General features: G+C 37.6%; 1 protein-coding gene across 9 annotated transcripts in view; it reads left to right on the forward strand.

Annotated features, from left to right (window-relative positions):
- ZC3H14 (zinc finger CCCH-type containing 14) overlaps positions 1–22,302 on the forward strand; it is a gene marked incomplete at its 3' end in the record, with an annotated part of 53,831 nt that overhangs the window by 2,834 nt on the left and 28,695 nt on the right. For all 9 annotated transcript variants that reach the window (XM_082733875.1, XM_082733874.1, XM_082733873.1 and 6 more), the window contains exons 3-9: positions 7,483–7,597; positions 9,815–9,855; positions 11,134–11,329; positions 12,082–12,511; positions 13,420–13,580; positions 13,961–14,061; positions 15,530–15,685. In XM_082733875.1, coding sequence (XP_082590001.1) covers positions 7,483–7,597; positions 9,815–9,855; positions 11,134–11,329; positions 12,082–12,511; positions 13,420–13,580; positions 13,961–14,061; positions 15,530–15,685 — 1,200 coding nt within the window. The remainder of the gene's footprint in view (positions 1–7,482; positions 7,598–9,814; positions 9,856–11,133; positions 11,330–12,081; positions 12,512–13,419; positions 13,581–13,960; positions 14,062–15,529; positions 15,686–22,302) is intronic.

Consider the following 22,302-nt stretch of genomic DNA (forward strand, 5'->3'; position numbering starts at 1 on the left):
GTCAGCTATACTTCCTTTTCCAACTGTGTATTTTTGAGGCTAGATTTTTGTCATATTCTTCAGTTAGAGCAGCATATCATAACAGATTAAATGCAGAAGTGGAAACTGAATTTAGCTGTCTTTAAAAACCACATATTAAGAAAGTTAAAAAATATAACTAGTTTTACTTTAATTTTTTGGAAAATTTAGTTATTTTTTATAAAAACATGTCATTATACATGGGTTTATTAACATGTGAGAGGTATGTTATTTTTTATTTTATTTTTTTAAAGGATTTTATTTATATATTTGACAGATCACAAGTAGGCAGAGAGGCAGGCCGGGGTGAGGGGTGGGGGAACAGGCTCCCTGCTAAGCAAAGAGCCCGATGCAGGACTCTATCCCAGGACCCTGAGATCATGACTTGAGCCAAAGGCAGAGGCTTTAACCCACTGAGCCACCCAGGCGCCCCTAGGTATGTTATTTTAAATAAGACTTTAACATTCTCAGTTTTTCTAGCATGGTAATTATCAGTATATAGTTTACATGAACGCTCTTTGGGATCATCAGTATTTTTTAAGATATTATGTACTTATTTTGAGAGAGAGAATGAGCGAGCTTGTATGTGTGAGCTGGGGAAGGAGCAGAGGCAGGAGAGAGAGAATCCCAAGCATTCAGTATGGAGCCAAATAAAGGGCTCAATCTAAGGACCTTGAGATCATGACCTGAGCCGAAATTAAGAGCTGGAAGCTTAACTGACTGACCTGCCATGGGTCATCAGAGCAGAAAGTGAACCTGAGACCCAGCAGTTTGAGAATTACTTATTTACCACATGCTGGGCACTTTTTATAAATTATTTGTTGTCAAGATTCTTCTAAAGTCTTTTACAGGTAAGAGAATTGAGGCTCAGAAGTAAAGCTGAAGCTGAATCAGAATTGATTTATTCTTTTATTTGTTCAGCACTTACTGGATACCAGCTATGTGTCAGAAACTTGTTTGGTTCAAAAAGAAATCTACAGAAAACATCTAGTGTAAACTTTTTAGTTTTAACACATGAAACAAACATGTGTTAATTGAGTCTAAGTTCAGTCTTACTGATGATTCCTATCGTTTATCAAAAATCTCAAACCAAGAATTATGAGTCTATTGAAAATTGGTTTATAAGCTTAATGTTGTTTAATATGAAATGAAATTATAGCAAAAATATAAATAGTTTTTAAAAAGTATATGATTTTTAGGATATTTTCATATAATTCCACTTGTAACTGAACACAGTGCTAAGTGAGAATGGCAGGTAGTGTTACTCCCTTTACAACTGAACAGGTGGAGGGACGCCTGGGTGGCTCAGTCAGTTAAATGTCTACCTTCAGCTCAGGTCATAATTCCAACGTTCTGTGATGGATCCTAGCTTCTGTGATGGATCCTAGCGGGCTCCCTGCTCAGTGGGAAACTGCTTCTCCCTCTCCCTCTGCTGACGCCCCTCCTTGTGTGCGTGCGAACGCATGCGCGCGCTCTCTCTGTCTCTGTCAAAATAAGATCTTTTATTTAAAAAAAAAAAAAAATGGGGGCGCCTGGGTGGCTCAGTGGGTTAAGCCGCTGCCTTCGGCTCAGGTCATGATCTCAGAGTCCTGGGATCGAGTCCCACATCGGGCTCTCTGCTCGGTGGAGAGCCTGCTTCCCTCTCTCTCTGCCTGCCTCTCCATCTACTTGTGATTTCTCTCTGTCAAATAAATAAATAAAATCTTTAAAAAAAAAAAAAATGGAGTCAGGAGTAGTAGAGCTGGTCAGTAGCAGAATTAATACCAAAGAACTCAGGTCTTCTGTGTCCTTGATGCTGATAAAGGCATAGGAGTCACTCCCTTGGTGCTCCTCCAGAACTCCATGAAATCTGTTCCAGTGATTGACACATGAGCATGACTTTTCAACTTGTGTCTGCTTCTTGCCTGGACATTTCTTGAGGGCCGAGACTTTAGTATTTGTGATGTCCCAAAAGCCTAGCAGAAAGTGATTCTTTTTTTTTAAATTTACTTGACAGATCACCAGTAGGCAGAGAGGCAGGCAGAGAGAGAGGAAGGAAAGCAGGCTCCCTGCTGAGCAGAGAGCCCGATTCGGGGCTCAATCCCAGAACCCTGGGATCATGACCTGAGCCGAAGGCAGAGGCTTTAACCCACTGAGCCACCCAGGCGCGACCCCCCCCCCTTTTTTTTTGTTAAGTGTTGATTAAGTAGAAAAACTGGTTACAATTACTGTGTTTGAAATAAAAGCATATCTTATGAATTTAGGTTTACAATTAGCTACCTAATTGTATATACATACATCATTGTCTTTTTGAAAAGGATGATTTTCTAATCTTTCTCTTTGCATAAGAAAGAGTCCTGAAAACTTAAGGTTATGGAAGCACTAAGTATTTAATGAACACTTGGATATCTTTTCACAGTATTGGGTGGGATGCAAAGGTGAAACAACTCTTAATAGTGATAACTTCTCATTTGTTGTTTGCTTAAAATGGAGCACTTCAGTGGGAAGGTGATTATGATTCACAGCAGTCTTTCATTCCTGTTATTTTTTATTTAAAAAATGTTTTTGAGTATAGTTGACAATTTCATTCACATTTTAGAAGACTGAACTTACATAAATCTCCAAAACACTTTTCCCCCCAGTATAGATTTCAAATAAAATTGAGAAATCTGAATTCTGTGGAAGTGTATCATGAATGCATTAATTTTTCATTAGATTATTTTTTTTCTGTTTTGTATACTGAGGAAATAGTATATGAATTTCCAGTGGCTTTGTTGAGATATAATTGGTACATTATTACTGGCATATTAAACTGCAAATTTAAAGTGTACAGTTTGCTAAGTCTTGACAAATACACATGATAATCAGATTAATGAACATATTCATTACTCCCAGAAGTTCCCTAGGGCTCCTTTTTATCCCTCCTTCCCAACTTTTGCTGCCTTGACTCTGTATGGGAACAGCCACTGATCTCACAATAGAATGTTAGAAAATAGTGACAAGAAAGCACATTTTCTTTTCTCTTCTCCTTTCCTTTCCTTTTTTTTTTTGGTCTGTCTTTCTCTCTCCTCTCTTCTTTCTTTCTTGATTTTATCTGTTTATTTGACAGAAAAATAGAGGGCATGCACCAGCACCAGGAGCAGCAGGGTGAAAAGGGAGAAGCAGGTTCCCAGCTGAGCAGGAAGCCAGATGCAGTACTTGGTCCCAGGACCCTGGGATCAAGACCTGAGCTGAAGGCTGATGTTTAACTGACGGAGGCACCCAGGAAAGCACATTTTCATCATTGACATTGTGAGAGAGAAAATCTGTGAAGGCTGGCAAAGCATTCTAACTTTTTTTGTTGACCTTTCCTTAGTTAACCAATAGTAGTCCATATTAGGTACACTTTGCATAAATAAGCTGCCAGGTTTACTTGCTACAATTGCCAGAAACAGTGGGAACCTTTTGATACTCTACAAAAAAATAAATGACTGGCTTCTTGTTCTCACTTACATTCCCTCACAACATATTGCATGATTTTATTAAATATTCAGATTTCTCCAACAAAACAAAAAAGCAGCCTACTGAATCTGAGAAGATATTTGTGAATAATACATCTTATAAGGGGTCCATATCCAAAATGTATAAACAACTTATACAACTTCACACCAAAAAGAAAAAAAATCTTTTTAAAAAATGGATAGAGGACCTGAACATTTTTCCAAAGAAGATAAACAGATGGCCAACAGATACATGAAAGGATGCTACATAGTAATCATCAGGGAAATGCAAATCAAATCTACATATATCACTTTACACCTGTCAAAATGGTTGGTGGAATCAAAGAGACAAGAACATAGCAAGAATGTAGAGAAAAGGGGACCCTCTTTCCATTGTAAACTGGTGCAGCCACTATGGAAAACAATATGGAGGTTCCTCGAAAAATTAAAAATAGGCATGCCTGGGTGGCTTAGTTGGTTGAGCATCTGCTTCAGCTCAGGTCATGATCTAGGGTCCTGGGATTGAGCCCCATGTTGTATTCTCCCTGCTGCTCCCCCTGCTTGTACTTTCTCTCTCTCTGTTAGATAAGTAAATAAAATCTTTAAAAAAAAAAAAAAAAAAAGAACCACCCAGGCACCCCTAAATAAAATCTTTTTAAAAAATTAAAAATGGGGCACTTGGGTGGCTCAGTCATTAAGTGTCTGCCTTCAGCTCAGGTCATTATCCGGGGTTGTGGGATCAAGCCCCGCATTGGGCTTCCTGCTCAGCAGAGAGCCTGCTTCCCCTTCTCCCTCTCCCTCTGCTTGTGTTACTTCTCTCTGTCAAATAAATTAAAAAAAATCTTTTAAAAAATTAAAAATAGGGGCGCCTGGCTGGCACATTGGGTTGAGCCGCTCCCTTCGGCTCAGGTCATGATCTCGGGGTACTGGGATCAAGCCCTGCATCGGGCTCTCTACTCAGCGGGGAGCCTGCTTCCTCCTCTCTTTCTGCCTGCCTCTCTGCCTACTTGTGATCTCTCTCTCTGTCAAATAAATAAATAAAATCTTAAAAAAAAAATAAATAGAAACGGGGGGGGGCAAAAAAAAATAAATAAAAATAAAATAAAAAATTAAAAATATAAGTACCATATCCAGTAATTCCACTATTGGGTATTTACCCAAAGAAAACAAAACCACTGATTCAAAAAGATAATATGCTCTTCTATGTTAAATTGTAGCATTATTTACAATAGCCAAGATATGGAAGCAGCCCAAGTGCAGCCCAGTGATAGGTGGCTGTATAAAGAAGATAAGATATGTGTGTGTGTGTGTGTGTGTGTGTGTTTATAATGGAACGTTACTCAGCTATAAAAAAACAATGAGATCTTAACTGTTTACAACAACATGGATGGACCTAGAGAGTATTATATTTATTAATATAAATATGTTTTATATATATAATAAATATATAATATAAATATAATATATAAATATATTTCACTTTCTGAGTGAAATAAACCACACAGAAAGACAAATACCATATGATTTTCTTTTTTTAAAGATTTTATTTGTTTATTTGACAGAGATCACAAGCAGACAGAGAGGCAGGCAGAGAGAGAGAGAGAGGGAAGCAGGCTCCCCGCTGAGCAGAGAGCCCTATGCGGGACTCGATCCCAGGACCCTGAGATCATGACCTGAGCCGAAGGCAGCGGCTTAAGCCACTGAGCCACCCAAGCGCCCTCATATGATTTTCTTAAATGTAGAATCTGAAAAACAAAATGGGCACCTGGCTGGTTGAGTCCGTAGAGCATGTGATTCTTGATCTCAGGGTCATGAGTTCAAGCCCCCCGTTGGGTGTAGAGAGTACTTAAATAAAAAATAAAGTAAAAAACAAAACTAAGGGGTGCCTGGTTGGCTTAGTGGGTTAAGCCTCCGCCTTCAGCTTAGGTCATGATCCCAGGGTCCTGGGATTGAGCCCCACATTGGGCTCTCTGCTTGGCAAGGAGCCTGCTTCCCCCTCTCTTCTGCCTGCCTCTCTGCCTTCTTGTGATCTCTCTGTGTGTCAAATAAATAAATAAAATCTGTTAAAAAACTAAACTAAACTAAAACCAACCCAGTTTCAAAGATCCACAGAACAAATTGGTGGTTATCAGAGGGGAGGTAGGTCAGGGATGGGTGAACTAGATAAAGGGGATTAAGAGATCTAGTTATAAAATAAGTCAAAGATGAAAAGTACAGTACAGGGAGTATAATCAGTTTTGTAATAATATTGTATGGTGACAGATGGTAACTGCACTTACTGTGGTGAGCTTTGAGTGACATACAGAGTGTCCAATCACTATGTTGTACACCTGAAACTAATAAAATATTGTATGTTAATTGTACCTCAATAAAATAAATAAAAAGCACTGATGTCTTGATCCTCCTGTCCAATATTCTAATTTAATTGGGGTGCAGCTTGGATATAAGCAGATTATTTAAAGCTCCCAGTAGATTCTGATGTGCAACTAAATTTGAGAATCTCTCCCCTATAGCAGCTGCTTATCTAGTGTTACCTGCACATTAGTATACTGGACATCAGGAAAACTTTTCAGTCTGTTGAGATTAGATTTTTCTTAGCACTTGGGGTGGCTGGGTATGTTTGGTGAGGCAGAAGTGGCTGGTTTACTTTGACTGTCTGTGAGTAATTTTCTTCTTCACTCCAGTGCACCCTACAAATATTACCGTTCTCTAGGTATGTCATGATGTAAAACAGAGCAGCTTTCATAGCCCATAGCCCCTGGATTTTTTTTAACTCTTCAGAGGCAGGGTTGCCACCTAGACTTCTAAAATTTATTTGCAACATTTTGTTGTTGTTGTTGTTGTTGTTAGTAAAATTGCAAGAGATCTAAATATCCAAAGACATAAAATGAGTAAGTAAATTGTATATTCATACTATTAGAGCAGTAAAAAATAAAGATTTCTCTCTCCATTTCTGTATTGGGCTGAGTATATTTGTGCTTTTCTTTAACTGGATTTTTGATAATTCTCCTTGAAACAAATGTCTGATAGTACTCTTTTTGGTCTGATAGTACTTCTGAATTGAACCTTTCTGCTTACTTAGAAATATGAATCTTTAAGGTATTGAAGAAATCTGAAGGAATTTTTTTGGTGGGGATTGGAGTTCTTGATAATCGCTTTTGCTTCCTTACCTTCTTACTGTGTTGGTTTTGTTTTTGGTCCTAGACCTCACCTTCATAATCATTGTGTTAGGAGTGTATGTGAGGGTAAAACAGTAAATGAAGTTGAAATTATTTAAATTTAAGATTAAGTTTTTAAAATATCTTATTTATTCGACAGAGACACAGTGAGAGAGGGAGCACAAGCAGGGGGAGTGGGAGAGGGAGAAGCAGGCTTCCCACAGGCTTCCCATCAGAGTCTGATGCGGTGCGGGGCTCCATCCCAGAATCCTAGGATCATGACCTGAGCTGAAGGCAGACACTTAATGACTGATCCACCTAGGGGCCCCTAAGATTAAATTTTTTGAATGTTGTAGAGTTTTTGGGTGGTTTTAGTTTATTGGCTGTTGGTGCAAATTGGTTACCCTGAGATAATAGAAATCTGCCTTCACTGAAGATGAAGATGTTCTCTTGAGAAATGAATATCATTTTGAAACATAAACACAAAACTAGACAAACTCAGTTACTCTTGAGGCATGTCCATATGCTTTTTAAAAGCTCTGAAATTGATAAGCATTATTAAAAGGATTAAAAGGCAATGAATACACTCAAGTTTGATACTGTAATTCAGAATACCTAGTTTTGTAAGTATTTGTTAGTTATTCCTAATTCCCATTCTTCTAGTAATTAAAATACCTATGTAATGAAGAGGGGAAAAAGACTATACTTTGTTGTCCAACATAATTCTAGTAGAGCTGAGATATTAATTTTTAGAGCTATATCTATATTTTCAAGAGCATAACTTTTAAGTAGAAGACAATGTTGAGGAAAACATAAAAAAGTTTTTATATACTTTTCCTTTTAACTAGATGAAGAACTTCCTGATTACATTATGGTGATGGTGGCCAACAAGAAAAGTCAGGACCAAATGACAGAGGACCTGTCCCTATTTCTAGGGAACAACACAGTTCGATTCACCGTATGGTATGTTTCTGAATTTTTACCCCTTAGACCAAAGTTTGGCACAAGTCAGAATACGTATTGTCTGAAAAGAGGTTCTTGACAGGAGAGTCAGATTCACTGTGGAGAGGCAGATAGTGAGCCAGGAGAGCACAGCTTCTGCAGCCAGACTCCTGAGGTTAAATCCTGAATCTGCCTTTTGCCTTGGTTTTTCAGTTTGTAAAATGGGATTAATAAATCCCGTTTATAGGACTGTTGCAAGGATTAAATGAAATAATACATGGTAATGTACTTGTAGCTGTGTGCCTGTCCCACAGCAAGTCCTTAGTCAATGTTAACTGTAGTTACTATGGTTCTTTTGTATTCTTTTGCATCTTACTCCCTTCCCCCAACCAAAACCAGTTGCATATATTTTGGGGGCTGGGTTGACTTCCTAAATTGCTTTAGGGGGCGAAGTTTTTGGACAAAATTTCAAATCATTTTTAAAAATTTGGAACTTTCTAAAGTTTTGGAATTTTAAAAAGAAAATTTTATGTTCAAATATAAATTCATGTTATAATTTTCAGTGTTCTTTTTCAAACCAAATAGTGCCTCTTAGTTGAGAATACTGACTAAAAGCACAAGATTCAATTTAAGAAGGCAGGTTTGAGGTAGAGTGAGGGTGGAGGGGAGGATAATGTGTGACTGAGAATAGATCAGGAAGTTCTCCTATAAGTGCCCTCACTCTGGGAACCACCAGTTACAGCACAGGTTGATAATGGAGCAAAAATTGAGTGAGCAGAGTGGCCTGCTTATTTTGAATGTCAAGAGACTGGGAGAGATAGTAGGACACACTAAAGAGGCATATGAAGCTTCTTATTTTTAAGCTAAAATTTATCTAAAAGTTGTTTTTGCCCCTGTGGGCCACTATATGCTTTGCAGGTCTTGTGAAGTTTTCTTGAAATTCCATGCAGAATTCTCTGTGTTTAGATTACATAGTTTTGTATGACATTAAGTTCAGTGGTTGATCCTCAAAATTTTTTGGTATAGCCAACTACTGCAGAGTGGTTCCCTAACCCACTCTTTACACTTAGTCCCCAGAAGTTATTAAAAAAAAAAGAGAGAGAGAGAGAGAGAGAGAGTGAGCGCAGACCATGGTGCCGTGGTACTTTTGACTGGGGAAGTTATCATGAAGTTAGCATGAGTACCTTTTTTTAAAAAAGCTGTTCTGCACTCCAGGTGTTTGTTTTGTTTTGTATACGTGTTTTATGACTTGACTTTTGGTTCAGCCTTGGCATCGCTTTGGGTTTGAGTCCCAGTAGTATACTGTGGAAGATTGACCTAGATAGAGATCCTTTCTCAGATAACTTGATGGAACACTTTGGATTAATTTCTTACATAAAGGACTGAATGAATTTGAATTTAAAATCAAACTCAGTTTTCTCATCTTGCCATAAATTCCATAATGTATACTGATGCAAGTTAACTTGTCTCTATTTGGGCACTTTATTTCCCTGGTTAAGTTTCATTGACATCAGCCTGAAATGGACCATCATGATTGTTTGGAGCCTTGTAGTAATTGTGTCCAAGGGGACAGTAGCATGTGACTGGGTGCTGGGTGAAACATTATAATGAGATAGATATTTCTGGTATTTTCAGAAGGAATGGCCTCTTGGAAGGGATTGTAAGGCAAAATTACTTTGTACATAAACTACTAAGATAGTCTGTGTTATAAACAAGGTTGTAACCTGTGCTTGTTTACAGCATTAGTAATGAGGTGATATGTTTTGATATTATTTTCAAGTTTTTTATTTCTCAGAATTAAGCTGTTTTCAGAAACCATATAAATAAATAAAATAAACTTAAACTCTGCTTAAGGAATTGTAACAATAAGCTATATTACATATCTGTGTTACTTCGTCTTTTACCATAAGCTACATGGAATCTTTAAAACAAAATTACATTCTTTGTAGATGAAGACTGGTCAAATAATATCTTTTCCCTTATTTGGACAGAAGATAGATGTTCAAAACAATGATAAAAAATATGATTTTTTAATTTACTTCTAGAATACTCATATAAGCCTTTTTTAAAAATGTGGCATTTCTTTAACTTTGTCCATTAAATACAGTTTAGTACCATTTATCAATATTTGTATCTGAAGGTAGAGTCTGTAATGTCATCAAATTTCAAGTGATCGTTGAAATAAAATCTTTTCTTGATTAGATGAAGATTTAATATATATATTTTTTTTAATTTTAGGCTTCATGGTGTGTTAGATAAACTTCGCTCTGTGACAACTGGTAAGATTCATTAAAACATTTGGAATTTGGGGCACCTGGGTGGCTTAGTCATTAAGTATCTGCCTTTGGCTCAGGTCATGATCCCAGGGTCCTGGAACTGAGCCCCCCATCAGGCTCCCTGCTTGGTGGGAAGCCTGCTTCTCCCTCTCCCCCTGCTTGTGTTCCCTCTCTCACTGTGTCTCTCTCTGCCAAATAAATAAATAAAAATCTTTAAAAAAAGTTTTTGGAATTTACTATAGCATTTTTTGTGTTTTTTTTTTTTTTTTAAAGATCTTATTTATTTGAGAGAGAGTGAGAGCATGAGCAGGGAGGGAGTGGGAGAGGGAGAAGTAGACTCTGCTGGGCAGGGAGCCTGATGTGGGGGGGGGGTCTCAGATTGTGACCTCAGCTGAAAGTGGACAGTTAACCAGTTGACTGAGGCACCCAGGTGCTAATGTTTATTTTCTAAAGTCATTTAATGCTGCATTGGAAAAAATTCCATAAATTTGAAAATAATAGTTTCTTGGGACTTTCTTAGGAGGTGCATGAACGGTGAATTCAAGAGCAAGAAATTGAATATAACTTAAAGATAATTAAACAAGGGAAGGAAAATTAAGGAAAGAATTGTGAATTTGTGCAGTGTTTCAGCTTCAAGGATGTTTTTATTGGTTTATTTACTTTTTTTTTAAGATTTTATGTATTTATTTGACAGCGAGCGCACAAGTAAGGCGAGCAGCAGGCAGAGGGAGAGAGAGAAGCAGGCTCCCCACTGAGCAAGAAGACAGATGCAGGCCTGGATCCCAGAACCCTGGGATCATGACCTGAGCTGAAGGCAGATGCTTAACCAACTGAGCCATGCAGGCACCTTTGATTTATTTAGTTTTAAAGATTTATTTATTTATTTGAAAAAGAGAGAGTGTGCATGCATGATAATGTGGGGGAGTGCAGAGGGAGAGGATCTCAAGCAGACTGTGCTAATAAGCACAGAGTCTGACATAGGGCTCAGTCCCACTGCCCATGAGATCAAGACCTGAGCTGAAATCACTACTTGGTTGCTCAACTGACTGAGCTGCCCAGGTGCCCCAAGGATGTTTTAATGTTTTATAATGGAAAATTACTGAGAAATTCAGTAATAGTAAATTGAATTAATTATTATACTGATTATCTGTGGAGTAATGTTCAGCCATTAAAAACATTGTGGAAGAACACATACTGCTTTTAAATTGGTGATGAACAGGGGAAAGGTTCAAAGTAAAGTAATAAAAACAGCTTAAAAGGACCATGTATTTCTCTTTCCAGACCCTTCCAGTCTTAAGTCTTCTGATACTAACATCTTTGACAATAATGTGTCTTCAAACAAGAGCTGTTTCAGTCGGGGAGATGAGAGAAGGCATGAAGCTGCAGTGCCACCTCTTGCAGTTGCTAGCAGTAGACCTGAAAAAAGAGATTCCAGGGTTTCTACTAGTTCACAAGAGCAGAAAACCACTACTGTCAGGTAAGAGTCCTGTGTAGACCTGCTGTGGGTAGGTAAGTATGTGTATGTGACCTTGATATTAGTGTTTAGATCTTTCAATTTTTGTTTTCAGAAATTTTTGGAAATACTGAGGTGGTTGTAAGCAATTTTTTTCTTTGTTTCTTTCTTTCTTTTTTTTTTTTTAAAGATTTTTTAATTTATTTATTTGACAGAGATCACAAGTAGGCAGAGAGGCAGACAGAGAGAGAGGAGGAATCAGGCTCCCCGCTGAGCAGAGAGCCTGACTCAGGACTCAATCCCAGGACCCTGGGATCATGACCTGAGCTGAAGGCAGAGGCTTTAACCCACTGAGCTACCCAGGCGCCCTTTTTTTTTTTTAAATAAGGTAATGGTTAAGACCTACGTATGATTGTCTTTTACCTCAAATATGTAAGGTTTTTTTTAAAAAGTACTTTTAAAGTAGTTTTTAGGGGCGCCTGGGTGGCTCAGTCGGTTAAGCATCTGCCTTCAGCTCAGGTCATGATGCCAGGGTCCTGGGATCAAGCCCCACATCAGGTTCCCTGCTCAGCGGAGAGCCTGCTTTTCCCTCTTCCTCTGCCTGCTGCTCTGCCTACTTGTGTTCTCTCTGTCAAATAAATAAATAAAATCTTAAAAAAAAAGAAGTAGTTTTTAATGGAGTACATAAAGAGTAAACTTTTTCATTAAAATTTAAGTATTTGAAGTTACTGCTCTAAGTTGGTTATAATTTTGTGTGTGTGTGTTTTTAAAAATAGACAGACTTATGATGATGGAGCTGCAACCCGATTAATGTCAACTGTGAAGCCTCTGAGGGAGCCAGCACCCTCTGAAGATGTGATTGATATTAAACCAGAACCAGATGATCTCATTGATGAAGACCTCAATTTTGTGCAGGAGAATCCCTTATCTCAGAAAAAACCTACAGTGACACTTACATATGGTTCTTCTCGCCCTTCTATTGAAATTTATCGACCACCTGCAAGTCGAAATGCAGATAGTGGTGCTCATTTAAACAGGTTGCAATTTCAGCAGCAGCAAAACAGTATTCATGCTGCCAAGCAATCTGATATACAGAACAGCCGGGTATATGAAACTGGACGTTTGTGTGAACCGGAAGTGCTTAACAGTTTAGAAGAGACTTACAGTCCCTTTTTCAGAAACAACTCAGAAAAAATGAGTATTGAGGTTTGTATATACTTTTTTTGTTGTTATTACATTTTAAAAGTTTTTTTATTTTTTGAAGTTAGGCTGCATTCCCATCATGGGGCTTGAACTCTCAAAACCCTGAGATCAAGAATCACATGCTCTGCTAACTGATCTGGCGAGGCACCCCTGCATATACTTTTAAATTCTGGCTTCTTAGACTGAAAATTGGTGTTTCTTAGTACTGAATATATGTGAAATAACTAAACAAATATTGCAAGTTTATTTTAGACTGATTTCTGTGCTACTTAACATACTACACCAGATTTTCCTCTTCACGATTGGCTTCTACAGATAGTTTACATCTTGTTTACTTTCCTGGGATGCCAGCATTTGAGATAGCTATAACCTTACCTTATAATTTCGGGGGAATTTTAGGTCAATTTTAGATTTTCCATGGCAGTTACTTAGGAACAATGAAGTAATTCCATTTTATTAGTTTCAACAGTGCTATATGCTGCTGTTTATGCATGAATGTAAAGCGTTATTTTTTGTTACAGCTAATGATTGGCTCTTAGGATAATAGTTACATTTTTATAAGAAACCAGGAAGTAGCTTGTGAATTCTCAGTATGATTGGCTTTTTATTTTTATTTATTTATTTATTTATTTTAAAGATTTTATTTATTTATTTGACAGAGAGAGATCACAAGTAAGCAGAGAGGCAGGCAGAGAGAGGAGGAAGCAGGCTCCTGGCTGAGCAAAGAGCCCGATGCGGGGCTCGATCCCAGGACCCTGGGATCATGACCTGAGCCGAAGGCAGAGGCATTAACCCACTGAGCCACCCAGGCGCCCCATGATTGGCTTTTTCTTGAGGGAAAAAAAAAACACTGTGATGGAACTTTGTTTTTTTTTCTGAGACTAGGTAAGCGTAAATTTATCTGCTTGCAGGAAGAAAACTTTCGCAAGAGAAAGTTGCCTGTGGTAAGTTCAGTTGTTAAAGTAAAAAAATTCAATCATGATGGAGAAGAGGAGGAGGAAGATGATGATTGTGGGTCTCGTACAGGAAGCATCTCCAGCAGTGTGTCAGTGCCAGCAAAGCCTGAAAGGAGGTACCTTGACCATTGTCTGTAAATTAATTTTTAATTGCCTGATGGAATCTTCTGGTTTTCTTGAAGAGGATATCATAAAAATAAAATTTTAATAGTATGTAAGACTTTTCTATTGGTTTTTGAGAAGCAGATTAATAAAAGAGAAATTGCTTAAAATTGGAGAAGATTACAGAGAATAAAAACTGTAATATGGTGGGGCTGGTGAGGGGGTGATCCAGATTCATTATTTTAAAAGGTTAAAATGTTCCAGTCTAGTTGACATTTCTTAAAAATGTACAGCTGTTCTGTACAGAATCTAAGGGAAGGCTGTAGTAAAGGCCCAACGGATGGCTAGCATAAAAGAACTCATATCTAAAATTTAATATACTTCTGTTTTTTAGACCTTCACTCCCACCTTCTAAACAAGCTAACAAGAACCTAATTTTGAAGGCTATATCTGAAGCTCAAGAATCTGTAACAAAAACAACTAACTATTCTACAGGTAATTTCAAATGTATTATGTTTACATTGAGTTTTCTTTGACTCTTGAAGCTTGCATTGATTGCTTCCCAAGTTGTATAATAAAGACACTTGCCAGATGTCAGAACCAAGAAGTTTCGGAGAAGAATGGTTTTAACAGATCATTTTGAGAAACCCCAGTTGTCAGTGTAATTTAGTTCTTTGATCAACTGTGTAGTGCCTTTTATTCCCTTCATATTATGTGTGAAATATTTAATAAAATTTTTATAGGGAGTTTTGATAAAGGTGGGACTTTCATATTCATGTCATTGGAGTCAACATTTGATAGGATTTATGACGTATAAAAGGGAGCGCAGTTGGATATTAAGAGTCAGAGTTAGACAAATTTGGCTAGTGCATGAGCAGATTGGCTTTTTTTTCCCCATTAATGGAATATAAGGCAGAGAATTGACTCATTTGTGATGTTCCTGCCCCAGTCCTAGTGGAAGTACTGAATTATTTTATGAGAATGTAAAGGTATTGCATGTTTTTAAAGGATAAGAAAAGGAGATAAGTCACATATAGTCTGATCTTACAGAAAACTTGTTCCGAAATGCAAACTAAATGATGGGTGCCATATTGTCATAAATTCTGTTCTGCCCAATGTGCTGAAGCTAGTGTGCAAAACTTTCAATTAATAAAAATTGATACTTGCCCCCTCTAAAAATTTTTATTTTGTTTTTGCTATGGATTTGATGACCATTTGTTTAGCATTTTTCTGCTGTTTCTTTTGTATCTCTTTATGTCACCCTTTCCTAAAGTGAAGTAGATTTTAAGTTACCAGCTTTTGAACCTCATAGGTATCTGTCCTCTTCTCATTTCTAACTTAACTTTGAACATAAACAGCTTTTGCATATGAGGACTATCCGGCTAAGGCCAAAACTAGACCTAACCTAAATAAATTTCTTTTTTTTTTTTTTTTCCAGATTTTATTAGAGAGCATGAGCAGGGAGAGAGGGGAGTGGGAGAAACAAGCTGTCCACTGAGCAAAAACCTTTATGTTGGTCTTGATCCCAGGACCCTGGGATCATGACCTAAGCCAGAATCGAGTCAGATGCTTAACCGACTAAGCCACCCGGCACCCCCCTGTTTTTATAATAGTGGGAGATTGCTCATGTACTTTTGAGAAATAACATTGATATTCATTTTTGACCTGTAGTATGTAAATTATAATTTGAAGTTGTTATGTGATAATGAAGCAAAATTTAAATTACATTTGGTTAAAAATGTCTGGCAGTGTATTTATGGCATGTGGTTTAAAATGTATAGATGAAGTCAGGTATATATCTCTCTGGAATATTAGAAGAAAAAAAGATGTTACCTGTGAACCATTTCAAATTTTTCATTTGTTCTAAACCCAAGGAGGCATTTATATTTAATAGGATATATTCACTGCTCAGTTTTGATGTATTATTGCATCTACATTTCCCATCTTTTTTCCTTTTAAAAAGTCTCACAGAAACAGACACTTCCAGTTGCTCCCAGAACTCGAACTTCTCAAGAAGAATTGCTGGCAGAAATGGTCCAGGGCCAAAGCAGGACCCCCAGAATAAGTACCCCCATTAAAGAAGAGGAGACAAAGGGAGATAATATAGAAAAGAACCAAGGTAATAATTTAAATGATATGTCATTCTCTGTTACTACACTTTTTTTTTTTTCATGAGGCACTAAAGATTTGCCAGTGGGTGTTTGTGAAATGTTAGTTGTGTGAGAAAAGTGCTCGTTAGGCCCAAAGAGAGAAGGAGGAGGGGCTGAGAGAAAAGTCTAATAAGCCTGCACATTTTAGGATCTTAAGTCTTTTTATTACAGAAATTTTTAATTTTTTTTTTAAGATTTTATTTATTTATTTGACAGAGATAGATCATAAGTGGGCAGAGAGGCAGGCAGAGAGAGAGAGGGGGAGGTAGGCTCCCTGTTGAGCAGAGAGCCTGATGCAGGGCTCGATCCCAGGATCCTGAGATCATGACCTGGGCCAAAGGCTTAGAGGCTTAACCCGCTGAGCCATCCAGGCGCCCCAGAAATTTTTAATGTTATTAAAAGTGGGAAGAACAGTGCGATGAATTCCCATGAACCCAGTTATCTAGCCTTAATAATTACCAGTGTTTTGCTGGTCCTGAGAAAGTTTCTACTTAGAGATACATAGATATCTGCATTTTTTCTTCTTTTTGTTTAATTGTACCCCTGTTCTCCTGAACTGGGACACTTCTTAGCATCCTTTCTTTCACCTGGCCAGTTGTCCCAGTGGCCCTACTTTATTCTTTTGTTGCTGGTTAACTGCAGTTAGCTTTCAGCTGATCTTTCTACTTCCTTTCTCTCAACCACACTACCCCATCTTCAGTACAGACACTTTTCCTGTCATGTCAAGGTGTGCTTTAATCATGTGATTTCTTCTTGAGAGCATTATGATGTTTCCATCTCATGCATTATCTGGGACTGATGCCATCAGCTTGGCCTTTAGTCAGTTTGGATAGCTGGTCTCTGGGCCTTTCCAGTCAAGAACCTCTTCTGTTCTATCAAGAAAGGTCCTTGTTTACATCTGTTTCTTTTCTATTGAGATCTAAATTTTAAAAAACCTCGCCAAAACTGAATGCTTGTCATGTTATTTCTGACTCACACTTTTCTAATGCTGGCATACATTTTTTCATTCCTTCTTAACTATGTTCTTGAAACTGTTTCAGGTTCATTTCAAATCTGTTTCATGAGGCCTTAATGATTCCCTTCTGTGTGTCCCTTCATTCTCTCTTTAAAAAAAAAAGATCCTTGTATTTTGCATTTTGCCATGCAGCATTATGTGCAAATCCAATAAATGATGGACATGAGAACAGGAAAATTCCAAAACAGCCAAATACATTAACTAGAAAGTATAAATGAGCCGATCAGTATTTTGTAAAGAGCAACTAGAAAGCATTTGAGCTTCAGTAAGGGTAAGAATTGCAGTGTGTTGAAGTCCATCAAACATCATGAAGTACATCAAACTTGATTTCATATATATTTTTTAATATATTTTATGTATTTTAGAGAGTATGAGCAGAAGGAGGGTTAGAGGGATAAGCAGACTCCCTGCTAAGCAGAGAGCCTGATGTGGGACTTGATCCCAGGACTCTGGGATCATGCCTTGAGCTGAAGGCAGATGCTTGATCAGGTGAGCCCCCATGATTTCATATTTTTTTTAAAGTAGGGTTAAGCCGCTGCCTTTGGCTCCAGTCCTCAGGGTCCTGGTATCGAGTCCCGCATCGGGCTCTCTGCTCAGCAGGGAGCCTGCTTCCCTTCCTCACTCTCTGCCTGCCTCTCTGCTTACTTGTGATCTCTCTCTGTCAAATAAATAAATAAAATCTTTAAAAAAAAAAGTAGACCTTTCATTGGTCACCTTCTGGAGGATAATAGATACTAATTCATTGTCTTGAAAACTGGGTAAATTATTGAGCATTTATGCTGTTTTTGTGTTAAAGAATGGTGTCCCTGTATAGTCAAATAGTATAGGAGTTAACATCTGCTTTTGTGAATAGTTATTGGACCAACCCTTGCCCATTCATGTATATATTGTCTGTGGCTGCTTTTGTACTATATTCAGAGTTGAATAGCTGCAACCAAAAGCAGACATTTGCAATCATTTATGTAGTTAGTGAGGAAGGTTTTTGTTGTTGTTGTTGTTGTTTTAAATATACTGTGCCCAAAGTGGAGCTTGAACTCATGACCCTGAGATCAAGAGTTGCATTCTTCAGACTGAGCCAACCAGGTACCCCTAGAAAAAGGATTTTTAAAGAAATTCCTCCAGCTAATAAGTGAAAACAGAATGATAGAATTATAGCTTGTTGGGGTTCTCCCCCCAAGTCAGTGAATTAATCTAGGCACTGATCATTAATGGCTACTAAAAAAGTGAAAAACAGTTATTTCATGCCTCCAGAGGAAAGAATAAAACTACCTCAGTCTTGGCAGCATCTCTTTCTGCCCACAGGTCCTTTCCCCATGCTGTAATAAAATCACCATTTTTGCACCAAAAAACCCCAAACTACCTTAGTCTACTTGCCAGAGGATTTGAACTTGGGTGATCAGGGTTCTGATCTGGCATTCAGCTTGCAGGAAGTACAGAGGCCAGAGGAATATGTTGCTTGTCATCATGAGTGTGCAACAGGCAAAGAACAGTATCTGGGATGCCATATAGGTCAAATAGCCTGAGAATTCTGCATTAAGAGACAAAATAAGCAAGGTTAAACTGTAGTGTCTAGGGATGCATATTTATGAGCCGCAAAGAAATTTTAGGTTATTATAAAAGGCATAAAAAGTCCTTCCCCTTTAGGGAAGGACTGATTGAGACGGAGCATATATGGGACAGTTTCTGGGGTGGGCGGCACAGTTCTATTTTCTAGACCTGAATGGTGGCTGTAAGGATGTTTTGCCTTATAAAATTCATTAAGCTACTGTTTGTTTTGTGTCGTTCTCTGTATTGTTCTCTGTTTTGTTTTAAAGTAAAAGGTTAAAAATTTGAAATGGTATCAAGTACATCTCATGAGGACTTACTGCTCTTAGTGAATTGGTTTATTCGCAAGTACAAAGTGACATTCTGCAAATAGCAATTAATTACCATACTTACTATTACAGTTTTGTGACATGTTTTTAAAGCTTTGTGTTTTACAGCTTTGTAACATGTTTTTTAAAATCTAAATATGTATACATGTATTGGCATGAGTTAGTGTTTTTTTCCTCTCTCTGGTCTCTACTTTTATTAGCCTACCGACCTCACAGTATTCATGCTATTTCTCTTTCTGTCTTGGATTAGTCTGTCACCAGAAGTTTATTTTGCTAATGCGTTCTAAGACTTAACAGTGATAATTCTGGCTTTATCGATTCTCCTTTGATGCCTTGGTTTTCTGTTTCTTTGGTTCTGTTCTTATTTTTAATATATCCACCTATATTTTTAATTATTAATTTATCTCTGCTTGTCTTTTCAGATGTAAACATTTAAGCTGTAAATTTTTCTTGAGGTGCCACTTCTGTTGCAAATCACAAATTCTGATATATAATGTTTTCATTATCAATCAGAGTATCTTTAATTCCTAATATGATCTTCACCTTTGACCCATGAGCTATTTGAAAGTGTTTGTAATTTACAGTATATGGAGGATTTGTTTCTGACTTTCGCTCTTTTATTATATATTCTTGATTTGATTGAATTGTTTCAGTGTGATCTGTGTAATGCATATTTTTTGAAAATTGTTAAGAATTAATTTTGCACTTCTTCCATTGCATTTTGAAAGAAAGTGGGCTGTAATTGTTGGATTCAGAATTTTGCATTGAATAGATACAGCTCTGTGGTTATGTTGTTCAAATCTCGACCTTAATGAGTTTTTGATTTGCTTGACTTAACAATAATTGAGAGAAGGTCTTGAGATTGTCTTATGAGGACAAATTTATTTTAATTTCGTTATATTTCTATCAGTGTTTTCCATGCCTTAGTTGTCAGGTTTTTTCAGACCTTTAATGCTTTAGGCATATATATCTCTTAAATATTACAAAGCTAGCTTGTTGTTTGTTTGTTTGTAAAGATTTTATTTATTCTGGGGGGAGCCGAGGGAGAGGGACAAGCAGACTCTGTGCTGAGTGTGGAACCCAATATGTGGCTTGATCTCAGGACCCTGAGGTCATGACCTAAGCCAGAATCAAGAGTCAGACCCTTAACTGACTGAACCACCAAGGCGCCCCTAGATTTTTTTTTTGTCTTTTTTTTAACCCAATCTGAGTTTGCCTGTTACTGGAAAGTTTAAACCATTCATAGTTCTGTCATCTTTTCTTTCTTTTTTTTTTCTTTTTTTGCCAAAGATTGATTGATTTATTTGACAGAATGAGAGCTCAAGCAGGGGGAGTGACAGGCAGAGAGAGGATGCAGGCTCCCTAGTGAGCAGGGACCCCCGATAGAGGCTTGATCCCAGGACCCTGGGATTACGACCTGAGCTGAAAGCAGAAGCTTAACCAACTGAGCCACCCAGGCACCCTTCTTTTTTGATTCATATTGGCCTTTTGTTTTTTCCTCCTCATTGCCTTTAAGATTCATTAGTAACTATTATTGATTGCCTCAGCTCTGTATTTTTTTTTTAACTAGTTTAAACACTCCATTTCTGTTTATCCAGTGGTTAGCACCAAAATCTTACCATGTAAATTTAATTGCATATTCCAGAAGCTAATGTTCTGACCCGATTTCCAAAGTAAATTAACTGTAGAATACCTTAGCTCCAGGCTTTACCTTTCTGGCTTACATTATGTTTCCAGTTTTTCATTTTTGTTATTTTTTAAATGCACAAGTTGGGCACTATTATTATTTTACTCACCCAGTGTTTATTCTGATTTTACCTACATGTTTATCAGTTTTTGTTCTCACACCTTGAATGTTACTTGAGGATCATCATCTTCAATGTTTTGAAGTATTTTTGAAGTGTATTCTTTGACAGTTGCTTTAAGAATAGGTCTTTTGCTCTAAATTTGCCAAGAGGCTATTTATCTGTGTTTTTTCCCTCCTTGTTCTTGTGCAGTAATTTTGCTGGATAACAACAGTTCTTTGTTCTCAGCACCTTGTATGTATTATGCCATTGTCTTCTGGCTTCCATTATTGTTGAATGGACTTCTGTCATTCTAATTGTCTGTCGTTCCTTTGTAGGTGATCTGTCCTTTCTCTGGCTGCTTTCAAGATCTTCTCTTTGTCTTTGATGTTCTGCAGTTTCACTACGATGTATCTAGGCATGGATTTCCTTTGGTTTTCCTATTTTGTATATGTTGTATAAAAAACATTTAAATAAAATATTTTACATATGAAATATATGTTTACCATAGAAAAATTGGAAAAACAAATCTTTGTAATGCTTGTTGATAGATTAGAAACTCATCAAATAGTGTAGGAAATTTAAAAATAAAAAGCATCGTTCTTTGCTTCATTCTTCTCTACATTGGTTCTTCCCAGATGGCTGCCACTTTTAAATGCTTGTGTTTATGTCTTTAATTTTCTCCATATCCCATAATATGCTTTATAACAATTTTTTTCATTCACTAACAGTAGATGATATTTCTTGTTTTTTTGCTATGGTGTATCAGGATTTAACTCACACTTTTCCCTGCTTTTCAAGCTCATAAAGTAAAATCAGTATTTTTGGTTCATTTACTTATTTTTGTCATTTTTTTTTTAAGATTTTATTTATTTGACAGAGATCTCAAGTAGGCAGAGAGGCAGGCAGAGAGAGGGGAGGAAGCAGGCTCCCCGCAGAGCAGAGAGCCTGATGTGGGTCTCGATCCCAGGACCCTGGGATCATGACCCGAGCCAAAGGCAGAGGCTTTAACCCACTGAGCCACCCAGGTGTCCCTGTTTTTGTCATTTTATTTTATTTTTTTTAAGATTTTATTTATTTATTTGTCAGAGAGGATGAGCACAGGCAGGCAGAGTGGCAGGCAGAGGGAGAAGCAGGCTCCCTGCATCGAGTCCCGATGTGGGACTCGATCCCAGGATACTGGGATCACGACCCCAGCCGAAGGCAGCTGCTTAACCAACTGAGCCATGCAGGCGTCCCTGGTTTTGTCATTTTAAATAATATATCTAAATATTTACTTTTTGTGTGATTACTATAATTCAGTATGCTTTGGTTTTTTGTTTGTTTGTTTGTTTTAGTTTTTAGATTTTATTTATTTATTTTAGGAGAGAAAATGCAAGCAGAGGGAGAGAGAGGGACAAGCAGACTCTGTGCTGAGCTCGGAGTCCAACATAAGGACTCAATCTCATGACCCTGAGATTATGATCTGAGGTGAAATTAAGAGTTGGATGCTTAGCTGAGCCACCCAGATGCCCCTGTTTCAGTATACTTTGATTTCCAAAAGATAAGGATATTTATGTCCCTTTTTAAACTTTTTTTTTTTTTTTTTTTTTTTTACGATTTTATTTATTTATTTGACAGAGAGCACAAGTAGGCAGAGAGGCAGGCAGAGAGAGAGGGGGAAGTAGGCTCCTTGCTGAGCAGAGAGCTGGATTCAGGGCTTGATACCATGACCCTGGGATTATAACCTGAGCCGAAGGCAGAGGCTTAACCCACTGAGCCACCCAGGCACCCCCCTTTTTAAACTCTTAATACATCTTTCCTTACCACACCTTCTAAATTCTGTACTTTTTTGGGGGGTGTGCAGAGGGAGGAACAGAGAGAATCTTAAGCAGGTTCCACACCCCGCATAGTGGGGCTCTATCTCACGACCC

The sequence above is a fragment of the Mustela nivalis genome (assembly GCF_964662115.1).
Source record: "Mustela nivalis genome assembly, chromosome: 6".
Taxonomy (NCBI): domain Eukaryota; kingdom Metazoa; phylum Chordata; class Mammalia; order Carnivora; family Mustelidae; genus Mustela; species Mustela nivalis.